General features: G+C 37.9%; 1 protein-coding gene across 13 annotated transcripts in view; it reads right to left on the reverse strand.

Moving 5' to 3' along the window:
* The window catches only part of AHI1 (Abelson helper integration site 1), a 273332-nt gene that overhangs the window by 207207 nt on the left and 44646 nt on the right, over positions 1–21479 (reverse strand). For all 13 annotated transcript variants that reach the window (XM_080665768.1, XM_080665775.1, XM_080665774.1 and 10 more), the window contains 5 exons: positions 19776–20005; positions 17675–17781; positions 14968–15086; positions 11416–11546; positions 9778–9918 (listed from right to left, as the gene is read on the reverse strand). In XM_080665768.1, the coding sequence (XP_080521894.1) occupies positions 9778–9918; positions 11416–11546; positions 14968–15086; positions 17675–17781; positions 19776–20005 (728 nt within the window). The remainder of the gene's footprint in view (positions 1–9777; positions 9919–11415; positions 11547–14967; positions 15087–17674; positions 17782–19775; positions 20006–21479) is intronic.

Raw genomic sequence — 21479 nt, forward strand, 5'->3', positions numbered from 1 at the left:
TCGTAAGAATAGGGGACATATAATAAATGCTTGATAGATGTTAGCTACTACTACCACTATTATTATTAGCCCCAAATCTATTAACTACACATGCCTTTCATTCTATATTTTTATACAATATAAGGAAATAATTCTATTTTACAGAATCTGTAATTCTTATTTCATATATTTATTGCACATCAGTAATATACCAGGTACTGTGTTACACATAGGGCATTATAAACACCATGGACTTTTGGTCAAAAAGTTAATATAACAAAATTTTTATAGGCGCCTGAAGGTATACATTGCCCTAAACTCTAGTAAAGCATGTCACAATGTGAAAAATAAAGCTATCGACAATGAAAATATAGGTGGTCATTAATGAATATGAATTCTATAACGAAAATAATTTTAGTGTCAATGGAAGAGAGTGCTTTTCAGTTTAAAGTTTTCCCAGAGGTTTAATCAACTACTTAGGAAACACAAAGGATTGGAATACAGCATGAAAACCTGAGTGTGATTCCTGGCATATTACAGGTGCTCAATAAAGATTTGTCTTGTCTAAGACTAGGACTGAAAAGCATCTCAGACTTAATGCTGACTCAGGAGATATTGCCACCTAGTGAAATATTAGACTCATTACCTGAAATTATCAAGTAATGCTGAGAACTTCCCTAATTTGATCTTACTTAAAATACATACATGTACATTCATCACAAGTCAGTATTCAGACTAGGTAATGCACTGGTAATAAAAAGACAAATAAGCTGCTATATCTGCTTCCTACAAACTATAGCTGATACAAAGAAATCACAAACTCCACAGAGAGATATAAAGTAAATGGTATTGTAGGGAAAAAGGGTTTGCTTAGTAGATAATCAAAAGCTAACATTTCAGAAAATCTGCTCAAAAAGGCAGTTCAGTGTAGCAAATAAAATCATGGTCTCCAAATACAGACTGTATGGATCCAAGTCCTGGCTCCTGTGAAGTGGGGTAATTACAGAACCTATCTCATAAGATTACTGTGACAAATTAAATATGTGTAAAGTACTTAAAACAGGACCAGAAATACAGAAAGTGCTTTGTAAGTATTAGCTATCATTATGATTAAATGTAGAGCAGGATCCTAGAGACTGAGGTAGATAAATATTGATTAATAACATAACATTATTGCTAAAATCTACCCTTGTAAATGTAATTCAGTAGAAGCCGTTTCTGAGACTAGTACTCTGTTATTATGGGAATCCTTAAAGTACATTATTTGTGGTATTCTGTGACTAAATTTTGTATTACTAGATGATTAACCCTTTCAACATCAGGCAAATAAAACTGCCTTCTGAAAGTAAAAATCATATTTCTTACCAAAAAAAGCAAAAAGTCAGTAGAATGAAAGACCCAAAAGACCACAACTGAACATATACTTAACAGGGAAAGATGCTTGCTGACTCTTCACAGGTTCTGCTAGAACTGAAAGATGGATGATACATTTTGCTACTATTGTGGTCTCATTCGCAGCTTATTTAACTTGTAAAAAAAAAAATCTTGCTCCATTTTCCTTGAAAATTACCTGAACATATCAGCAGCTCTGATAAATACTATTTAAAAGCCATGTAACTGTTCTATAACCTTCAAATTTTGTACCATTAATACGTTTATGTAAAGCTACATGTAAATTTTATTTTCAGATCAGAAAGTCTGGGCAAATATATATATATATATATATTAGAGGCCTGATGCACGAAATTCGTGCGGGGGGTGCTCAGCCCAGCCTGCACCCTCTTGCAATCCGGGACCCCTCACTCCCAACCACCTGCCTGCTTGCTCCTTACCGCTTGGCAAACCACTTCTTAGCGCTGTCACGGAGGCGGGAGAGGCTTTCACCACCGCCACCGCAGCTGCACTTGCCAGCCGTGAGCCTGGCTTGTGGATGAGCAGCGCTCCCTCTGTGGGAGCACATTGACCACCAGGGGGCAGCTCCTGCGTTGAGCATCTGCACCCTGGTGGTCATGCAGTCATAGCGACTGGTCATTAGTCTGCAATAACAGACGCTGGGCTTTTATTATATAGATACACACAAACACACTATATTTTCAATAAAATATTTAAAGACTATTTGACTTGATGATTCTGGCCTGTATTTAATGAGTAAAATCTTTTAGCCTGAAAACTTTCATTTTCTAATGGATATATACCATGCACAAGAACTGTACTAAAACTTGGATTGCTTGAGATTATGTAACCTCTTCCTCAGCTTCCTCTTTTTAAAAATAAGCAGCAAAGAGTTGGGAAAATATGTTAAAAACATTTTAAGTTTTCATTTGTTTTTAAAGGTGAGAATGTAAAAAATCATGTTCTAAATACACTGCACAAATTTTAATTTCATATGCATTATTAATCATTTCTAAAATACTTAGAATTCCTTCCTCTTCCATGTTAACATAGTGTGGCTGTAACACAATGCTCTTAACTTCACACATTTATTTTCTATTACAACTGACCTAAAAATTTACACACTCTAATAATTAAAAGGCTACCTAAAGAGCTTGTAAGAGAGGGGGAAAAAAAACCCTTTTCAATTCTATTCAATATATAGATGCTTATCAGCATATGAAAACATAAGTTGCCATAAAGTCAAGTATATATTGTTTGGATGAGTTTGATAACAATCCACTTTACTTTGTTTGTTTGTTTTAATCTAGTGCTTATTAATTTACAAAGTACTTTCCCAGTCCCTGTCTTATAGTATCTTCACAAATAACAGGTAGCACAGGTATTAATAGCAGGAGTACTATTTACTAGATAAGAAAATGGAGCTTTAGGAAGGCAAGAGCCTTGTGCAAGGTCACTAAAGAAACAGAACTGAACCCAGCCAGAATGGCTTGGTGGTTGAGCGTCCACCTACGAAGCAGGAGGTCACAGTTCAATTCCTGGTCAGGGCACATGCCTGGGTTGCGGCTGGATCACAAGGGCGTGCAGGAGGCAGCCGATCAATGATTCTCTCTCATCATTGATGTTTCTATCTCTCTCCCTCTCTCTTCCTCTCTGAAATCAATAAAAAAAAAAAATTAAAAAAAGAAACAGAACTGAACCTTAAACCCTGCTCTTTCTACTGACATTTCTAGAATGAACCTCTTAGTTGGAAACCTATTGTCTAAAAGCCATATGGGCAAACCTGACTGGGCTAATCTAATGATGAAATCCTTCTATCAATGACAAAAGAAATAACTGAAGGAAAAAAAGAGTGGAACTTGCATTTGTAGTGAAAATTTCAAAAGCCTAAAAAAAAAAAAATTAGAAATTGAATGAAGACTGTTGTGAAACCTCTTGAGTCTGAGGAAATAACTGTGGAGTCTATTTCCTATATAACAGTTCTAATTATAAAGTCCTTAGGTAGAGTTCTTCTCCTTTATGTGAAGATTTGGGGGAGTACATAAAAAGACCTATTTCAGGATACAAGTTTTAACCAGACACCAGATTTGGGCACTGGATGACTTGAGAAAGCCCTTTGTCTTTTCCTATAATCAGGCAGTGTTTATTTTTGCTAATATTTGCTTGTAATAGTAAATGGTATTATGTTGTTTAACAATTCTACTACTAGTAATAGTGTTCCGTAAATCTGAACATGTTAGAGAAATTCATTATTAAATTCTCCGCAAAGTAATTTAAAATAAGATAAGTCTCAATTTTACACATTATTTTCTTATATAATTTGCCTGAGAAGTCATAATAAAATCCATACTATAATCAAGAACTTCAAGTTTAGAACTTAATTGTTTAATAACTTAGGACTTATCACAACCATTACCAATTCAATCTGTATTAATGCAAATAACTTAACCATTCACATTTCATTAATTTAAAACACTCTGTAACGAATACTTAACCACCCGGCGAGAGAAACAAAGATGGCGGCATAGGTAAGCACCTAAACTGCTGCCCCGCACAACAATTTCAAAACTACAACTAAAAGACAGAACGGACACCATCCAGAACCACAGGAAAGCTGGCTGAGTGGAAACTCTACAAATAGAAGGAAAGAGGAAAGCTCACGGAGAAGGAGCGGCAAAGAGCTGAGGTACGGAGACACGCGCGCACCGAGAGGAAGGGCGGTGGAGTGCCTGGCTGGTTTTCTCTGGCGGGGGTGGGGGGGGGTAGAAGCCCCCGACTGCACTGAACCCCAGTTCCGACTGCACTGAACCTCAGTTCCGGGCGAAACCCTGTGGACCCAGGCTCATACAGGGGGAGTTTGGACTGTCAGGTAGAGAGAAAGGCACACGGAGACTCGGAGACTCAGGGGAGCTGCGGCGGCGGGGGTCTGGAGGCGCGAGTGTGCACAAAGACTGACTGCGGAGGTTGCCGCAGGCTTTCCCTAGTGGAAGGGAGTGGGAAGCTCCTGACAGCACTGAACTCCAGTTCTGATTGAACTGAACCGCAGTTCCGGGCGAGCCCCTAAGGACCCATGCTCTTACGGGGGAAATCTGGACTGTAAGGCGGAAACTCGGGAACCGCGGAAGTCAGAGGTCTGGAGACTCGCGCACAAGGGCAGGGTCGACGGGAAGCCAAGACTGTCTGCCCCGTCCTGAGACTCCACCCCTTCCAACTGAGCACAGAGGCTTTTGCAATCTGGCAACACTAATCCTATAAGGCTGTCTCCAGCACCAAAAATCTCCCAGTGTAGACACAGCTGATCCTCACAGCCAACTGGCCTGCAGGTCAATTCCTCCCAGTGATACCAACAACAATCAAGACTTAACTACAACAAGGCTGTACACACAGTCCACAAAGGGGTGCACCAAGAGTGTCCACCTCAGGTTAACTGGGGAGGCCGACCCACTGGGCCATAACCTAGCACACAACTCAGGGAAGCAGTGAAAAATGGGGAGATGAAGAAACAGATCACAAACGAAAGAAATGGAGGAAAACAAACGACTGGATATAGAATTCAAAACCACGGTTATAAGGCTCTTCAAGAATATCCTAGAAAAGGCCGATAAATATAATGAGACCCTCGAAGATATAAAAAAGGACCAACTAGAAATTAAACATACACTGACTGAAATAAAAAATATTATACAGAGACCCAAAAACAGACTAGAGGAACACAAAAATCAAGTCAAAGAATTGAAATACAAAGAAGCAAAAAACACTCAACCGAAAAAGCAAAAAAAAGAAAAAAGAATCCAAAAAGTTGAAGATAGTGTAAGAAGCCTCTGGGACAACTTCAAGCGTACCAACATCAGAATTATGGGGGTGCCAGAAGAAGACAGAGAGCAAGATACTGAAAACCTATTGGAAGAAATAATGACAGAAAACTTCCCCCACCTGGTGAAAGAAATAGACTTACAAGTCCAGGAAGTGCACAGAACCCCAAACAAAAGGAATTCAAAGAGGACCACACCAAGACACATCATAATTAAAATGCCAAGAGCAAAAGACAAAGAGAGAATATTAAAAGCAGCAAGAGAAAAACAGTTAATTACCTACAAGGGAGCACCCATATGATTGTCAGCTGATTTCTCAACAGAAACTATGCAGGCCAGACGGGAGTGGCAAGAAATATTCAAAGTGATGAATAGCAAGGACCTACAACCAAGACTACTCTACCCAGCAAAGCTACTATTCAGAATGGAAGGTCAGATAAAGAGCTTCACAGAGAAACCAAGATGGCGGCATAGGTAAACACCTAAACTGCTGCCTCGCACAACAATTTCAAAACTACAAATAAAAGACAGAACGGACACCATCCAGAACCACAGGAAAGCTGGCTGAGTGAAAATTCTACAACTAGAAGGATAGAGAAAAGCTCACAGAGAATTGGAGGTACGGCAAAGGGTCTTTGTGCGCGCGGAGAGGAAGGGTGGCTGAGAGCCTGGCTGACTTTCTCTGGCGGAAGGGGGAACGGAGCCTCCGACCACACTGAACCCCAGTTCTGACTGCACTGAACCCCTGTTCCGGGCGAGCCCCTGGGGACCCACGCTCTTGTGGGGGGAGTCTGGACTCTCAGGCGGACACTCGGGAGCCGGGGAAGGCGGAGGACTGAAAGTCCTCTCGCGCCAGTGCGCACAAAGGCTGCGGAGGCTGCCACAGGCTTTCCCTAGCGGAAGGGAGTGAGAGGCTCCTGACGGCACTGAACCTCAGTTCTGACTGAAGTGAGCCCCAGTTCTGACTGCAGTGAACCCCAGTTCCAGGCGAGCCCCTGGGGACCCACGCTCTTGTGGGGGGAGTCTGGACTCTCGGGCGGAGACTCAGGAGCCAGGGACGGCGGAGGACTGAAAGTCCGCTCGCGCCAGTGCGCACAAAGGCTGCGGAGGCTGCCACAGGCTTTCCCTAGCGGAAGGGAGTGAGAGGCTCCTGACGGCACTGAACCTCAGTTCTGACTGAAGTGAGCCCCAGTTCTGACTGCAGTGAACCCCAGTTCCAGGCGAGCCCCTGGGGACCCACGCTCTTGTGGGGGGAGTCTGGACTCTCGGGCGGAGAATCGGGAGCCGGGAAGGCAGAGGACTGAAGGTACACACGTGCGCGCAAGGGCAACGCTGACGGGAAGCCAAGACTGAGACCCCACCCCATCCAAGCTGAGCACAGAGGCTATTGCAATTTGGCAAGTCTAATCCTATAAGGCTGTCTCCAGCACCGGACTTCTCCCAGCATAGACACAGCTGATCCTTACAGCCAACTGGCCTGGAGGTCAATTCTTCCCAGTGATACCAACAACAATAAAGACTTAATTACAACAAGGCTGTACACACAGTACACAAAGGTGTGCACCAAGAGTGTCCACCTCAGGTTAACTGGGGAGGCAGACCCACTGGGCCAAATTGGAAACCTAGCACACAAATCTACCAACTCAGGGAAGCAGTGAAAATGCGGCGTCTAAGAATCAGATCACAAACAAAAGAAATGGAGGAAAACAAACGACTGGATATAGAATTCAAAACCACGGTTATAAGGCTTTTTAAGAATATCCTAGAAAAGGCCGATAAATATAACGAGACCCTCGAAGATATGAAGAAGGACCAACTAGAAATTAAACATACACTGACTGAAATAAAAAATATTATACAGAGACCCAAAAACAGACAAGAGGAACACAAAAATCAAGTCAAAGAATTGAAATACAAAGAAGCAAAAAACACTCAACCAAAAAAGCAAAAAGCAAAAAAAAAAATCCAAAAAGTTGAAGATAATGTAAGAAGACTCTGGGATAACTTCAAGCGTACCAACATCAGAATTATGGGGGTGCCAGAAGAAGAGAGAGAGCAAGATACTGAAAACCTATTTGAAGAAATAATGACCGAAAACTTCCCCCACCTGGTGAAAGAAATAGACTTACAAGTCCAGGAAGCCCACAGAACCCCAAACAAAAGGAATCCAAAGAGGACTACACCAAGACACATCATAATTAAAATGCCAAGAGCAAAAGACAAAGAGAGAATATTAAAAGCAGCAAGAGAAAAACAGTTAGTTACCTACAAGGGAGCACCCATACGACTGTCAGCTGACTTCTCAACAGAAACTATGCAGGCCAGACGGGAGTGGCAAGAAATTTTCAATGTGATGAATAGCAAGAACCTACAACCAAGATTACTCTACCCAGCAAAGCTATCATTCAGAATTGAAGGGCAGATAAAGAGTTTCACAGACAAGAAAAAGCTAAAGGAGTTCATCACCACCAAACCAGTATTATATGAAATGCTGAAAGGTATTCTTAAAGAAGAGGAAGAAGAAAAAAGTAAAGAGAAAAATTATGAACAACAAATACATATCTATCAACAAGTGAACCTAAAAATCAAGTGAATTAAAAACCTGAGGAACAGAATAATCTGGTGAATAGAATAGAATCAGGGGCATAGAAAGGGAGTGGACTGATAATTCTCAGGGGGAAAGGGGTATGGGGGGTTCATGAAGAGACTGGACAAAAATCATACACCTATGGATGAGGACAGTGCGGGGGAGGTAAGGGCAGAAGGTGGGGTGGGAAATGGGTGGAGGGGAGCTATGGGGGGAAAAAGGAGAAATAATTGTAATAATCTGAATAAAGATTTATTTAAAAACTGAAAAAAAAAAAAAAATAAAAATAAAAGCTACTGGTAGCCCAAAAAAAAAAAAAAAAAAAAAAAAAAAAAAAAGAGCTTCACAGATAAGAAAAAGCTAAAGGAGTTCATCACCACCAAACCAGTATTATATGAAATGCTGAAAGGTATTCTTTAAGAAGAGGAAGAAGAAAAAAGTAAAGAGAAAAATTATGAACAACAAATACATATCTATCAACAAGTGAACCTAAAATTCAAGTGAATTAAAAACCTGAGGAACAGAATAATCTGGTGAATATAATAGAATCAGGGGCATAGAAAGGGAGTGGACTGATAATTCTCAGGGGGAAACAGGTATGGGGGGTGCAGGAAGAGACTGGACAAAAATCGTACACCTATGGATGAGGACAGTGTGGGTGGAGGTAAGGGCAAAGTGTGGGGTGGGAACCGGGTGGAGGGGAGCTATGGGTGGAAAAAGGAGAAACAATTGTAATAATCTGAACAATAAAGATTTATTAAATTAAAAAAAATACAAAAAAAAAATACTTAACCACCCAAAAAAAAAAAAAAAACCACTTTGTCCCAATAGTGCCACATTAATGTGTAAGCTATCTCAGTTTGGCAAAAACAGTGAATGATGATACATGACATCTTAAACAAGTCAAAGAAATGAAGAAAGTTTTTAATATATGAAAAAAGTGAATTTTGAGAGTGACAGCACTGTCAGTACAATGCAGAACAATGAAATCCTAATATTAGGACATAAATTAAAGAAATGTATAAAAAATAGTATAAATCCATATATTCTAAGAATCCCTTGCTATTCCTGAAAAAATGTGTCTAGTCTTTATTTCCTTATCTCAGAATGATAGAACAGTGTAATTTTAGAGTAGCAAAGATATCAGATTTGTAATTCTGGATCTTGTTTTCACTGACATTAGTTTTTTGTCTTCTTTTCATGTTAAAACTCTACAACTTATTAAAACTATGTGCTTTAGTAAAAGACAAAAACAGAATAAGAAATTAACTCAATATTCAATGGAACACATTAAAGATCTATATTTCCTAAATGTTATTTGTTTGTTTATTTATTTCCTCACTGAGGATATGTTTTTATTGATTTTAAAAGAGAGGAAGGGAGAGAGAGAGAGAGGGAAGGAGGGAGAGAGGGAGGGAGGGGGAGAGAGAGAGAAAGAGAGAGAGAGAGAGAGAGAGAGAGAAAAGGAAGAAGGAAGGAAGAGAGGGACGGAGGGAAGGAGGGAATGAGGGAGGGAGGGAGGGAGGGATTGGTTGCCTCCCATACCCTGACCAGGGATCAAGCCTGCAATCTGGGTATGTGCCCTGACTGGAAATCGAATCTATGACCTTTCAGCGTACAAGACGATGCTCAAACAACTGAGCCACACCAGCCAGGGCTACCTTTTAAATTTAGTTACCATTCCCAAATAATTTTAGATGCATCTTGCTTATTTAAATTGACTTATAAAGAAAAGTGATGATTATTTTTCAGAGATTCCAATGTAAGGGCACAACTGTTATGTGTACTTTTGCTGATATTTAAACTCCAGAATAATAATGCTTATGGACAAATAAAATGCTATAATATAATAATTATATAATCTATTTAGGTGCGTGGCTCTTACAATATGTTCAAGAGAACTTTGTTAATACAAAGAATGACAGTTGTCAGAATTCACGATTCCTGGTTCAGTATAAATGTAAAGGTTACTTTAAATATTCTTTACTTATCAAGCAGTGGACTTACCATGGAAATCATAAATATACAGCAGAACTGGCTCATTCTGCCCAAATGCACAAAATGCAACCATATTTTCAAGTGGATGATAAGAAATGTCTCGAATGGGTGACTTGAATGGCAGGTCAGAATATATTGCTACTTGTTCTCCTAAATAAGAAAAGATTCAATAATGTGTATTGTTATTTTTTATTAGAAGATTATTCTGCAACTTATCGAAAATATTTATAGAAAGTAATATGAAGCTCATGTTTTCTACATGAAAATCTCATATACTTATAAATATTTGAGCACTACTGAATTACATAATTATATTTACTTTTCATTCTGTTGGCCCTCCTCCTTCTACTTCCCAATCCAAACTCTTCAACAAGATTTTCAAGGCACAAAATGGACCGAGTTTGGAAGTACCTGACTCTGAGATTTGACAGGGCTGAGCAAATGCCAGCTAACAAAGAACTCCAAAGAGAATTAGGGAGGAACTGCAGGACTCTAAAACTGAAGAAACTCTCTGGTTGGGGAAGGCTTGGTGGGGATTAATTTTTTTCCAGAGGCTGTTTGAGGTACCATCTCCTTTAAAAATATATATGATTACTACTGGCTAAAAAAGGCCTACAGCAAACGTCTAAGAAACCTCTGTAAAGCAGAACTCAAAAAGCAAAAACTCTAGATCCATTTATTTAAGGGGAAAAGAGATTTAACATTTAAAAAAATACACACACACACACACACACACACACACACACACTTTATGGATTTCAGAGAGGAAGGGAAAGGGAGAGAGCGAGAAAGATCAGTGATGAGAGAGAATCATCAATTGACTGCCTCCTGCACACTCCACACTGGGGATCGAGCCCGCAACCCAGGCATGTGCCCCGACTGGGAATTGAACCTTGACCCTATGGTTCATAGGTCAGTGATCAACCACTGGGCCATGCCGGCCAGGCTTAACATTTTTGAATTTATGCTAAGATATAAAAATGCAGTAAGAAAATAAAACCTAAGCAAATTGACTAGTCAAAAATGCCTAAAGGAAACACAAACAGAATAAACAAGGGAAAATTAAATACTGTTTTTAAGAAATTATACAGTGAATTTTATAAAATTCTCTCAATTTATTGCTAAAAATGTTTATGCAGTTATAGCTTTTTTTAAATAGCAAAGGTAAGACACAAATATCCCAATGTAATAGTTTATTTTATTGGAAAAGAAGTGAATTATAGTAATTCAGGTAAATTGCTACTGAGTTTCATACATCAAAAGCTTTAACAGGAATGTTTCTAATGAAAATATATTGTAGATGTTTCACCACTCTATACCTATTTATAACCCAAATTGAGCTTGTAAAACTTGTTGTATTTCACATTACAGTCCTCATTAAATACTTTTATAAGATCCACCATATCTCATTACAGACAAGGAAATAATAAACCTTAAATCATAATGTGGAATTCAAAATCCATGCATATATCAAAATAATAAAGAACAGAATTTAATGTAAATTTAGACTGCAGCTGATTTCCATTATCAGCATTCCAATTCTAGAAAACATAATGGAGAACCTGCAATCAGAACTTCCTTGAAAATTATTCCATAAAATGGTAGTTTTCACACTTCTTCAAAAATAAAATTTAATTAAATATTTACCTGTTTCTGGGTTCCAAACATATACTATACCATCCTCACTTCCAGCAAAGAGAAAAGTCCCACAAGGTGTCAAAGTACTATGAATCTTCTCCCGATAATTTGCTGCTCCTACAAATTTCCTTGCTGCTAATCTTTAAACAAAAAAGATTTTACAAATGTAAAATCTGGGTGGTAAAAGTTTTAAATACTTGATTTGCACTGAACAGACAATTTTTGAAAATCTGCTAAGTGGGAAACATTCTATGATGGATGCAGACTAAAGAACAGAGTACCGAGCTCAGGGAGTTTAGAATTAGTAGGAGAAAGAAGGAACGCATCAATGTAATACAGTAAGTAGATATAGAAAGTGCCACATGAGAAGAAAAGAAAGAGTACTTTGTAGGTTTGGGTAAGAAAAATTATTTCTAGCTATGAAGAGAGACTACATTATGGAAGTAGCATTTGAGTTGGTTACTAAAAAAAGGAACAGAATTTTTGTATTTTTTACATGTGATGAATTTTTAAAATTACACTTGATCCTTGCAGAAACATTAGACAGCCATATTATTAAATCATCTATTAAATATGACATACAGGCTTCTAGGTTTTTTTGCTTATGAAAAATAGTTAACACGGTTTTAATTTAATGCTTGCTATGTGCTAGTCAGATGCTATTATCGTTCCTGGTTTACAGAGAGGATATTACATACACTGCTCTGTTATCTGCTTTTTTCTGTAAGCAAAAAATCACAAGTAATGGCCCTCCATGTCAGAATATATAGATTATGCAATATCCTTTTAATAGGTATATGTTATATCATTGTCTAAGTGTATCTTCAGACATTTTCTATTGTTGGACAACACATGCTGTTTCCAGCTTTCCCCTACCACGAACATGATTCCTATAACAAATATTTTATATATATATATATATATATATATATATATATATATATGTTACTATTTTATTTATTTTTATTAAATTTATTGGAGTGACACTGGTTAATAACATTATATAAAGTTCAAGCGTACAATTCTGTAACAAATCATCTGTATATTCCATTGTGTGCTCACCAGCCAAAGTCTAGTCATACCAGTATATTTGACCTGCTCTTTATCCCCCACCCCATTCCTCTCTGGTAACCTTCATACTATTGTCTAATTTTTTGCACTGTTTTATATTATCTTAACAAAATTCTGAGACTTGAGGTTACAAAGTCAAACGTTTCTGCAGTCCTTGTCATCCTATATAATGAAAGCCTAATATGCGAAGTGTTTGACCTTTCGTTTGATTGTTGAACCAGTCCCTATGATGCGCGCTGACCACCAGGGGGCAGACTCTCTGACTGGTAGGTTAGCTTGCTACTGGAGTCCGGCTGATCCGGACTGGGTGAGACGGCCCAGACACGCCCTGGAGCCCTCCTGCGGTCCCTCCACAGCCCCTATCGTGCACCGGTGGGGTCCCTTGGCCTGGCCTGCACCCTCTTGCAACCCGGGATCCCTTGTGGGATGTCGGTCTGCTGGTTTCAGCCCAATCCCAGCAGGCCAGGCTGAGGGACCCCACCAGTGCATGAATCCGTTCACCGGGCCTCTAGTATGCTATATTTTAAGTACTTTACATATATAAACTAGTTTATTCCCCCCAAACTCTTCTGAGTATATGTACAGGCAGTCCTCGGTTTATGTTGGACTCGACGTACGTTGGTGCTTCATTTCGTGGTTACGTTGCCATCTCCCATTTATTTATAAAAAAAAAAGTTCCATCATTTTGACGTATGTACATATGTGTTTTATGTTTTTTATTATTTATTTACCACAAGTAAAGGTCAGGAATTGTTATCTTTCTTTCAAATTTTTTTTACTGTTTCACTTCATTACTGCTGTGTATGTGCTCCATTTGAGTGACATAGGTGCTTACGTAGGTGGGTTCCGACTTACGGCAAAAATCGCATTATGTCGTGAAATAGGAATGGATCTCTGATGTAACCCAAGGACCTACTGTATTATCTCTCCCATTTGAGTGATGAGAAAAGAGACACACACAGGCAAATCAGCTGGCAAGGGGTGGAAAAGGCCGTATTTTATTCTAAGTTTGCCTCCGAGGCCAACTTAATGTTGAAAACTGTATTGCTTAAAAAGAGAACAACAAAATCATACAGACTAACTCCTTCTGCCTAGAATACAACTTATATTATCCCACCTCTGAACTTTATTCCAGGCTTTTCATGTTTTCCTACTGAATACACTTCTACCTTATCTAAATTCTATCTCTTCTTCAAGATTGAGCTCAAAGGCCTGCCTCTCCATAAAGCCTATATTACAGCCACCACCTTTATTGTCAGAAAGACTGTATCATAGCCACCACCTTTATTGTCAGAAAGACTGTATCATAGCCACCACCTTTATTGACATGAAAAATGTAATCCTTATATTATATATTTATATTCATTAAAAATACATACTGAGGCCCTAGCAGGTTTTGTTCAGTGGTTAGAGCATTGGCCCTATAACTAAAGAGTCTCAGGTTCGATTCTAGTCAAGGGCACATACCTTGGTTGCAGGCTCGATTCCTGGCCCACGTGCCAGAGGCAACCAATCGATGTGTCTCTCTGTCCCTCCTCCCTCCCTTCCACTCTCTCTAAAAAAAAAAAAAAATCAATGGAAAAAATATCCTCAGGTGAGGATTAACGAAAAACAACAACATACTATTTGCTGTCTGCCAGGCATAGCTTGGGTGCTACGTATAGAAAAAAGCATAAGCAGATTCCTGTCCTAGAAGATTTCAGATTAACCTAATTAAATGTTTTGTGTGTCATTCTGGAGGCAGTACACCCAGATTGTAAACTCCTGATGGGCTACTTCTCCTAATCATGCTCCAGCAGCACCCATGCCAGTGTCTTGGACAATTATACATAACTATTTAAGGGCTTACCTGTTAGCCCTAAAAGGAGAACTGCAAAATAAACTAATATAGATCGCCACATTTGCCTTTCTAAAGGCAATAATGAAATCTGATAACATAGCTTCCTCCCCTTTGTTTTGCTGGAACTCAATACTGAAACAAAGCACACCAGAAGTCCATGCTGACTTTCTCAGAACTCTACTTCTGCCTCTTACATTAGAGGTATTTCCCTTCACTGGCCTTTTTCAGAAATAAAACAAACAAAAAACAAGGATGAATTATTCAAAAGCCCTCTCGTTCAGTTATGACAGTGTATCATAATACTACACTGTATCTGTATCATAGAGATAAAAGATATTCCATGACAGAAGTTCTTTTAAATTGTGAAAATAAAAACCAACTAACTACATTTCAATATCAAAACTATTCACATTTTGGGCCAGAGAATTCTTTGTTGCTGGGGGCCATCTTATGAACTATAGGATGCTTAGCAGTATCTCTGGTCTCCATCCATTAGATAAACAACATTCAAAAATGTCCCCAAACAATACCAGATGTCCCCTGAGGGACAAAATTGTCTAGGTGAGAATCACAGCTGCATTTTATAAATATGAATTAATTCATTACTTATTCTATGAGTGCTTAACCTGTCAATAGTGAAATATACTTACATTCGAAGATCCATAATTCTCAATGTACTGTCTTTAGTATGGATTAACAAACGTTTTCCATTGGGATGAACCTCCAAATAATTTATTGGAATCCCCTTAAACTCACTTTCTTTAATTTCCTAAAATGATACAAAAAGGACTACATATTACCATTGTAAAGTTTGTTTAATGTTAAACCCTTCTTAAAGTACAAAAGTAGAAAATTGATTGTAAGATATAATTTTTAATTATACTATACAGGATGCTTTAAAATTGTTTAAAAAGATTCCCAGTAATTTCAGTTTAAGGTTGAAAATAAAGCTGATGAAATGTATTTTTGGTTGTTATCTAATACCATGTTAATATGATTCTGTAGTATATTCCCAAACAAGAAGCACTTCCTATAAACACATTTTTAACATTGCACTTTTTGTTTATCATCATGTCAGAAAGCTTCCATTTTTTTAATAAATTCAAAGTGCAGAATTAACTTGCAAGTTCTGTTTCAGTCTCAGATTATTTCTTCACACACTTACTTCCACTTGTTCTGAAAAAGATATACCATCAGCAAAATATTCTGAAATAATTTAATTTAGGTGTTTTCTTATAGTTATTTAAGGCAGCTATAGAAGACATCGGACTAATCGTGTCAAGAAATACATAAAAGCTAATGAAGAATCTGCCTGAACAAGCCTGGCATTAATTAGAATAATGACCAAAGGTCCTTCTTGTTTGGATTACCAGGAGGAAGAAAAAAATTACAAATGCAAAACCGCTTAGACTAAAGTCCACAGAGTCTACGAGAAGTCTGCTTTAACGCGCTGGCAGAATTACAAATTATCCTTCTTCCCCCTTGAGGACTGCGTATTGATTTTTGCCTCTTTCTCCTAGCGGGTATCCTCTTCAGAGGTGGGCTGGCCTCAGCAGAGGTAGGGTCCAAACTGCTACAATCCAGTTGAGCCTCTGCTTTGCTATTTGACACTAAGACCCGCTGTCCGCTATCTTTTTAAAGTTGCAGGAAAAGTCAAACACTGACACCATGGATGGAGACTTTACTAAGCTGAAGAACAACCATTTGAAGGGGGAGATGCAGTGCTGGAGATTTCAGCAACTGGAATAACACTCACCCAGATGCCAATGTGCAAAATACAAAGAAAACCGTATAACAAATGCTAGGTACAAATTCTAGAAAAGTAGAAAAGTGCTGGCAGACTTCGTGTTTGTAATATTTTCTTCCGTATTTTTCCTATTTATTTATTGATTGATTGATTGATTGTTGGGGTCCTCAAACTACGGCCCGCGGGCCACATGCGGCCCGCCAAGGACATTTATCCGGCCTGCTGGGTGCCGCTGCCTGTCCTGCTTAGCGGCCGACTCATCCCGGGCCCGCAGTACGCATAGGAATTTGTTCATAGTTTTTTTTTTAAAACTATAGTCCGGCCCTCCAACGGTCTGAGGGACCGTGAACTGGCCCCCTGTTTAAAAAGTGTGAGGACCCCTGGTAAAGTATTACATATAGTATTACGTATGTCTCTTTTTTTCCTCATTGGCCGCCCCCAGGCCCCAACACATATTTTATCATATTCTTGCTTAAACTAGGAGAGGCCTAACTGTGAAGTCCAGGTTCTGTATCAAGGCAGCACATGGACACTTCATCTTAAAGGACAGAGGAACACAGCTTAGCATCCCTCACACTGCTGGTTGAAGAGAACCAGTAAGAAACTGCAGTCTCTGTCTCGTCCTGGGGCATTAAGTACAAAAAAAATCCAGTTCAATTCCTAACTTTTGACTGTCTCAAATAACCACACCAGGCTGCAGATTTTCAAGGTAAATTTTCATTTTGGTTAATACACTGAGATAAAGAAACACATGCTTTTTAACACAAATAACAGACTCTGCATTGTAGACTCAGATGACTGGAATTGGTGCCTTCAAGGACTGGCCAATCCTGCAGATAGATAAGTAATTAGAATTCTTTTCAAATTGTGTGAAATTAAGCTACATCATGAATCCCGAGCCATCATTCATTAATCCAGCCTTGGGCAAACTACGGCCCTCGGGCCGGATCCAGCTGTTCTATCCGGTCCTCTTGCTCTCCCCTCCCCGCTCCTTTACTTTTAATTTATATTAGTTCACACAAACACTCCATCCATGCTTTTGTTCCGGCCCTCCGGTCCAGTTTAAGAACCCATTGTGGCTCTGGAGTCAAAAAGTTTGCCCACCCCTGCATTAATCTGATGATTTAAAATAGAATAGATGGTTTCTTAAACAGATCTGATAGATTGAAGAGACTTAACTAAAGTTCATGAAAATTCTTTTACATGTACAGTGTCTTTTTATCACACAAGGACAACTGTTATAATCTATTATGAGGAATAATAAATTGAAACATAAATTACTACTTACAGATGGTAATGTAATATAACATGCACCTCATTTAAGCATAAATTTCAGTGATGAAGCACTGAATGCCACAGTGCAAATTAGAGCTCAAGAAAATTAAAGGAAAGCCTGGCCAAAATAAAGAAAATTTTCACTAAGTTACTATATCATCAATTAGCCATCAGAAAGACATGGTAATTAACCAGTGATAACAGACTTTTCGGGGACTGAGAAAACCTTAATGTTTTTGAAAAGAGAGAACAGAATGCCCTGATGCCTTATTTTAAGGCCGTGTTATTCAATGTTTTTTTCTAATTTCTTTAATTAATGAAATGTGGTTTTCTACCTTATTTACACTCCAGTGGCGCACTGACTGCTGCAAATCATTAACTTTGATGTAGGTATTCCAAACAACAATCACCCCCATGCAGTCTCCCGAATACATGTGGTGACCTATTTAAGAAAATAAAATTACTCACTGATTAATGTTATGCAGAGGGTAGAGAGAAATACTATGAAATTGGGAAAAAGCATTACAGTAAAACAAAGAATCCTAGGACTACCAGAAGGTATTTCAATTTAAAGAGCCAGAAAACCAAACACAACTAACACTCAAATCCCAATTATCTTTAAATGAACTTTTCACTTGAATTATTTTTGATGACTTCTTTCCCTTTGGATTTCCTTGATTTTAATATAAAAAGAAATGAGCATCACAGTATATATGTACATTGCTCAAATTCCAAAGCCAAACAAATTACCTGAATTATCCAATATGTCTCTGTATTTTATCAACTTACATAATTTGTTTTATATTCCTAGAAAAGCAACTTTACTCTAATACATAATGTTAGCATAATGCCCAAGACCCAGTAGGTACTCAATGATCAGAGAATGAATAAAATAAATAACAGGTGTTCCAATTTAACATTAATTCTTTTTAAAATTTTTTATTTATTTATTTTAGAGAGAGAGAGAAAAAGAGAGGGGGGGAGTCAGGAGAGAGACAGATAGATATTGATGTGTTGTTCCACTTACTCATGCATTCATTGGCTGATTCTTTTTTTTTAAATATATTTTTATTGATTTCAGAGAGGAAGGGAGAGGGAGAGATAGAAACATCAATGATGAGAGAGAATCATTGATCGGCTGCCTCCTGCACGCCCCCCACTGGGGATCGAGCCTGCAACCCGGGCATGTGCCCTTGACTGGACTCAAACCTGGGACCCTTCAGTCCACAGGCCAACGCTCTATCCACTGAGCAAAACCGGCCAGGGCTATTGGCTGATTCTTGCATGTGAGGGGATCACACCCACAATCATGGTGCACTGGGATGATGCTCTAACCAAAAGAGCTGCCCACCCAGGGCAACATTAATTCTTAAAGTCAACCCCTCTTAAAGTTGAATGGAACATTAGAGACCATCAAGTTCAACTTCATGCCCTCAGAAATATTTTACACACCATTATGAACAGATAGCCACTCAGAAACTGAATTTCATATTTTAAAACGCAGCTTATTCAAATGATAAACTGCTCTATGTATTAGGATGCTTTTTTTTTCCAATTCTGAGCAAAGAAAATCCGTCTACTGTAGCTTCGGCTTTATCTTTATCCACTGGAGCAACACAACTTAGCCAAATAATGAAGAAATTCTTCATCTCCCTTTTATAATCTGAGCTACTTCTATAATGACACAGTTTTCAGATACCTTTCTATCATTGGCTGACTTTTCTGAATGTGTTCCAATATATTCACAGCCTAAGAGTTGAACAGAGTACATTAGTAGTATAACATTAATCTGGGCCAATAATAATTAATTATAGCTATAGTCTACATATCTAGTGTCTTAAATAATATAAAAAAGTGACTATTTGATAGATATAATACATTTCTCTATTTTTTCAGTTAACAAAATAATCTATATTTTATATCTGAAAATCACCATCTACACTATTCATATACTGAGATAAACCTTTAAATAATTGCAAATTTCCCTTCTATATGCTTCTGAATTAAAAAAAATAATGATGTTGGTACATTTAAAATTTATATTTTCAATATCCTTTTGGGATTTTCTCTTCATCTTCTTTCTACCATTTAACCTAAAAGGCCATTTTTAAAAAAGTACTGAGAGAATAATCACCAACCCAATAAAATATAGTTATGAAATTTGGAACATGACTGGTTGTTACAGCAAAGATTAGTTAAATCTAAATGTTTAGGAACTTAATGACTTCAAAATTACAAACACAACTCCTTCAGTGCCAAATCTATGCCCAGGTCTATCATATAATCTGCAAAACATGCATAAATCTCAGTATACACAAACAATCATCAATACATAAACTCTCTCTCATGCTTAAATATTTATTATCCTAGTAAGATAAAGCAAATTTTAATTCTTCATACAACTAGCTTTAATTTGGAATATGTTCACTGACATACCTTCAATATCAAAACAGAGAGAGTTGATGAAACTCTTGTGAGTGTCAAACTGACGGATCAATATAGCAGGATCCTCTTTCATATCAACTTTCCATATCCGTACCACAGCATCGTAGCATCCTGTAACCACCAGCTCTTTTGCAGCTGGATGGAACTTTGCCGTGTAGACAAAACAAGGATGAGGTAAAAGTTTGAAAGTATTTGTATTGTTTATTTCATTTTTCCATATCCTGGAAAAGGATAAAAAGTTATATGTTGCTTCTAAAAGACACAAGTTTCTTTAAAAGTTTCTCTAGGAACCAGTATAGCCAATGGGATGTACATAAGCAAGTGACAATGATAAACTAAATTTAAATTTTGTAACTAAAAATTAATCTAATCACATATTTGATGGCTGGGATTCTTTACATTTGACAAAGCTATTTCTTACAGTTATTATCAAGTGTAATGGTGAATTTGTTTACTAATTATAATCTATACTATCAAGTTAAAAACTGTATTTGTCTTTTTAAATCTATCTACTTTTGACATTGACTAAACAAATACACATCAAATAATTGGTAAAATATTGCATTTAGTACAATATACATAAAAATAAGATACAGGGAGAAACTTTAATGATTTCTCATTTAGATTATGATTATGCTTTTGCAAAGTACTTACTAGCAGACGGTTAGATAATAGGATACGCTATAAACTTTATATTAGTAATATAGATGATAAACATGAAGACCTATAAGCCATAATGAAATTACATTATAAATACTTCAGTAAAATAAGATTGAAATACCAAAAAACAGACAATTCAATATTAAGCACTCTCATTATCTCTACCTATAAATAATGGATGATTAAAAATATTAACATTATTATCATTGCTATAGTCTTGACAAAAGAGTAAACTCTATGGGTTAAGCTGTTATATCAATTCTAATCAATGTGTAAAAACAGGTAAAATCTAGCAACGGACAGGTGCTATATGAGTGTGGAATATTGCATTTTTAAAACATTAAGTTACTAGAATTTGAAGAATATATTAATCTTTTAATATGGGGATTTACAATACATCCTTTTAATTACTGTCTAAGAACTAATGAAAATTAAGTCAATAAAAGAAAAAAATACAGTTGCTATTAGAGAATAACATTCTATGAATTTTCTCAGCATCTGCTTAAATACAGAATATGGTCTTCAATTACTAGGAATCCAAACTAAAGATGAAGGAGTGAAAGAACATGTTTTCAAGTATAAACAAAGCACATGTGTCAGAATAGAAACACTTTAACCATAGTAATACTTTCAGTGAACTTATGTTAGATGAAATATAACACCTCCCCCTGCTCCTGAGGGGCGATTGGGGCCAGCAGCCCGCCTCTCACACAGCTGCCGGCACCATCAGCACATGGGAGAGGCAGTGGCGGGAGTGGGGCTGCCAGCTGATAGAGGAGGACCAGGAGCCGAGGCGGGAGGGGCCGGGCAGGGGCGTGGAGGATGGGCCGAGACCCACCCCTGTACCCACCACAGCCTCGTGGCCCACAGTTCCTTTCAAGGTGCATGAATTTGTGTACTGGGCCCCTACTTTTAAAATAAAAATGAAGCCTTTTATGGGAAAACAAAGCTGGTATCAATGGTAGCTTTAGTCACCCAATCAGTGGTAGAATCCAAGATCAAAACAAATGTATTAATAGGTTTTGGAAAAAATCA

The sequence above is a fragment of the Plecotus auritus genome, assembly GCF_963455305.1.
Source record: "Plecotus auritus genome assembly, chromosome: 4".
Taxonomy (NCBI): Eukaryota; Metazoa; Chordata; class Mammalia; order Chiroptera; family Vespertilionidae; genus Plecotus; species Plecotus auritus.